General features: G+C 48.3%; 1 protein-coding gene across 1 annotated transcript; it reads left to right on the forward strand.

Moving 5' to 3' along the window:
• Positions 1-1341: 1341 nt before the first annotated feature.
• PPTG_24199 (hypothetical protein) lies at positions 1342-1752 on the forward strand (the record flags this gene model as incomplete). Its single annotated transcript, XM_008915679.1, has 1 exon — positions 1342-1752. One exon carries the CDS (start codon positions 1342-1344, stop codon positions 1750-1752), a length of 411 nt encoding a protein of 136 aa, XP_008913927.1.
• Positions 1753-3980: the final 2228 nt, after the last annotated feature.

Here is a 3980-nt window from a genome sequence, read left to right on the forward strand (position 1 = left end):
CCGTGCATTGCTTGCCGGCAACCGTCCAGTGGTTGTTTACGACTTTGTACGCCCCTACTTCAACTTTGCCGTTCTGTGTGTCAGTACTGCCACAGAAATCCTCGGCGCGGGCAGTCGTCACAGCGAGGGCGATGGCGGCAGGAAGCAGGAACTTCATTACAGTTGTCGATTGAGCTTTGGCAGTGCGAGGTAAATCGCAGAATGAACACGAAGGGCTGTTCAGACAACCTGGAATACAGGGACTCCATCACTGCGACACTAGCAACAATACATTCAGATGAAGCAGTGCGGGATGGGACTCGCCAGATTGCTCAAATGATATTTTGATATTGTGATATTCAATTAAACTCCTAGATCAATTTTGTTATACAGTATTATCAGCGCCACGCTTCTTAATTTAATTAACTTATTTATTTAATTAATAGCCACCCCACGATTTGTATAAGATAAAGGAGGTTAATTCCTTTGATGCCTCAGCCATGTTGTTATCATGCCGCCTTTCCAGCAAATCTCGCGAAATGATTATTTTTCTTCGTGTGTACTGCATGTGCGATGCCGCGACCAAGGATTCAAACGCCGATCAAGGAGTCCTTAAGACGACGCGAGTGCATGGGTTCTATAATACTTGTACATGCGCACATTGTTCTCAATTTGCTTATAAAGTGGTCGCGCAGCAGCATCCGTGTCAGAAGCAATCCCCTCGGTAGTAATCCCTAGGCTTAGAATACTGCCTCATCAGCAATAAATTAACGGTTCCCCTTGACCAGTTTCATACAAACTCAAGTTGTTATTCCATCTCACCCCTCAGTTGTAAAAAAGTCAAATATTTCTATTACGGGGTACTTAACTATGAGGGCCAGACTTTGGCACCACAATGCTCGGGCGTTGCACCAAAGCAAAACTCTAAAATAACAAAGGATTTCAGCGGAGCACCACACTAAGAAATTTGGATAAATCACAACGGATTTCGCACGTAACACCAACATTATCGATCATTATATTGATCATACAACTCCGTCCCAAGTTCACGATATCCAAGGGATCAATTAAGCGCCTTGGGACCAACCATGGCCATATTATCGCAACTGCTGATCACTAATGCTTTTAGCGGCTCATTTGCGCATTTACCTTCTATCACGACAGCCCATAGCCGAAGTCCTCCATCTCCGCCAGTTGCCTGCTTGGGTGGAAATATGAAGGACAGGCAACGCCACGGATGTACGCGATGAGTATCTCAACACGTTGCCCCGGTACGCGACGGAGAAAACCAACAAGGTTACGTGCACAATCGATCATTGGCAGGACGTACATGGCGTGGATGCTGCGTTTGAAAACCATACGATGAGCTCAGTTCTCACGAACTGCCGATCACACCGCTGTCTCGCCAACGAAGACGGTGACGAATGCTACTGCCGATATAAGATTAACACGTGCGAGCGTGGGCGAATAAATGTCGTGTACAATCAAGGAGTCCACGTGATGCACGATATTCGAGCCACCTCACCACCACGCACTCGCCTCACAGGACCTATGAAAACAGTCATAGAGGCCAAGTTAGACCTATCTCCGCCGGCTTCGACGCAACAGCTATACGCACACATTTCGTCGGCTTTAGAACGAAATGACCTCAATAGCACAGCTCCGCTAAAACCCAGGTCGACTCATTCCTGCGGCGCTGGAATCACCCTGGTCACGACACTAGCCAAGTCTCAGAAATTGTTGACACTGCGTTGTATGACGTCTTCGGTTTGAGCGACGCAACTCCGCCTCGGGTTGTGTACTTCAGTGATGCTGTCTTCAGCCAGGATCGTTGGGTTTCGCGGGTTGGGGTCGGTACCGCGGACGATCCATTCCATGTTGGCTTGACGTGCTACAAACTACTTCACGACTACGTGCAAGTGCAGCGTGCGTACTCGTTGACCACGTTAATTCACCTTGACAGCATATTCAACACGGTAGCTCAGAAGTATCCTGCGTTTGTGATCGTATATTCGGACAGAGCGGCCACTTCTTTCCATTGGGTACTTTTGTACTTCCCAACGAAAGTTGGAGACGTGGAGTGGTGCCTGCGTGCTTTAAAGCCCGCTATTCAAGAAGCGTTTGGTGAGACATTCGACCCTGAATTCGTTATGAACGACGGTGACAAAGCGGAGGGCAATGCGTTGATGACTGAGCTTCCGTCGGCAACAATATCGATGTGCTGATACCACGTCATTAAGAAGTTGCACACGCTCGGCGTAGACGCTGAACGGAGCGTTGAGGTTTTTGAGCAGCTGTACGATCTGCTCTTCGCCCCACGAGTTGTCTACGATGGGCTGAAGGCTAGCATTGTGGCGATTTGGGAGGATTATCCGAAGAAGAATGCGAAGTATTTAATGGGACAGTACTTAAAAAAATTCCTGGATGAATGGGAGTTTCTGCAATTGGCAGGCATTCTGGACACTCTCGGGCTTTGGGACGACAAATCATCCGCTGGAACAATACCACAAGACATACAAAATTATCAGCAACAATCCTCGGGCTACTCCAAAACAAATGCTACAAGGGATGTCTGACTCTATGCATATCTTCCTAAATGAAAGCCGAGCCTTTGGCGTTTACCCTGAAGCCTCGAATCGCTTGATTAAGCTGTTTGCTTTGCTCAAACCCCACCGAAGTCTATAACCCACGCGTGTACCAACAGGCATCCTCAAACTTCAAGGTTCACCAAGCTTTGCTCGAAACTGATAACTTGAAATTGATCGCCAAGATCAAGCGAGTTAGTTCAGTGAATGACGTCCGCGTCCATACGGTGGGTATGCCCGACGAAGGCTGGCTTCTGGATGTTCAAGAACTCTCGTGTGGATGTCTTTACAACGCCAAGACTGGTATGTGTCTTCACGTACTAGTAGCGGGATTTTATGCCGGTGTTCGCATTCCTTACACAGCTGCACACCCACAGCGCTTTGTTGCTAATATCCACCAACCCCGGAGACGGACCACTTCTGTCCGCCGTGCTTGGAGAACAAATAAAGCAGCCACTGCTCAAAATTCTACTCCCGGCACTAATGCTTCTCGGAGTGACAATTCCGAGGGTGGCGTAACGGAGAGCGAAGGTGATAACTCCATGCAGACGACACAGTACTCTGAAGAACCTAGCCCATCAGCACTTCCACACACGCCCAATGGTCTTTATCCAGATGAGTCGGGGTGCATCGTCCTGAATGTGGCCTGCTGTCAAGACGAAATGGGTCATCAGCTCTAATACGAAATGAACGATCCGTGTACGCTGGCAGAGCTTCAACCTCAAGGTTTATTAAGCCACCGTATCCCATGTCGACGCCTGGAGCTCAACTCAAGCGTCGACGCACCGCCCGAACTGGAAATGACACTAGAAGAAAGCACGAGGATGTGCAGGCATCTCAACAAACACACCGAAGTACACGCCGGCGTTGACTCACCCAGCGCTCAATTTAGTACCAAGAACAGTTGAGAAAGCGGAAACGCTGAGAAGACCGAAGCGATTAGTGTTGGAACGCTCTGCATGACTCTATACCGAGAAGGCTTTCATTTAGGAGCTATACATAGCTGCTACAGACAGAGAGCTAGTACTCCATCCCCATAATTCGAACCATAGCCTTATTACGCTGCAATATTGTTGAAGAGCTTTTAAATGGTCGATATTTTGGATGATCTTTCTGGTGATGTGGCTGTGTGGTGAAGTGACAGTTTGGCTTCTGGGAATAAGGGACTGATTGATGGGAAGTGACCTGATCCAGTTCTGAGACTTGTGGTCGACGACGACGCCTCAGTGATTACGTCATCATCTTTGAAGATTACGTAACCATCGGAGTAGATCGACATGGTGCAATCATTTCGACACGCGATCTACCCTCAAGGATTCGATCTACTGTGGACACATCAACTGATTTGTACCCATGGTAAGTGCCACGCGAACAGGCTACAGTCATTTCGACACGCGATCTACCCTCAAGGATTCG

The sequence above is a fragment of the Phytophthora parasitica genome, assembly GCF_000247585.1.
Source record: "Phytophthora parasitica INRA-310 unplaced genomic scaffold supercont2.74, whole genome shotgun sequence".
Classification (NCBI taxonomy): Eukaryota; Oomycota; class Peronosporomycetes; order Peronosporales; family Peronosporaceae; genus Phytophthora; species Phytophthora nicotianae.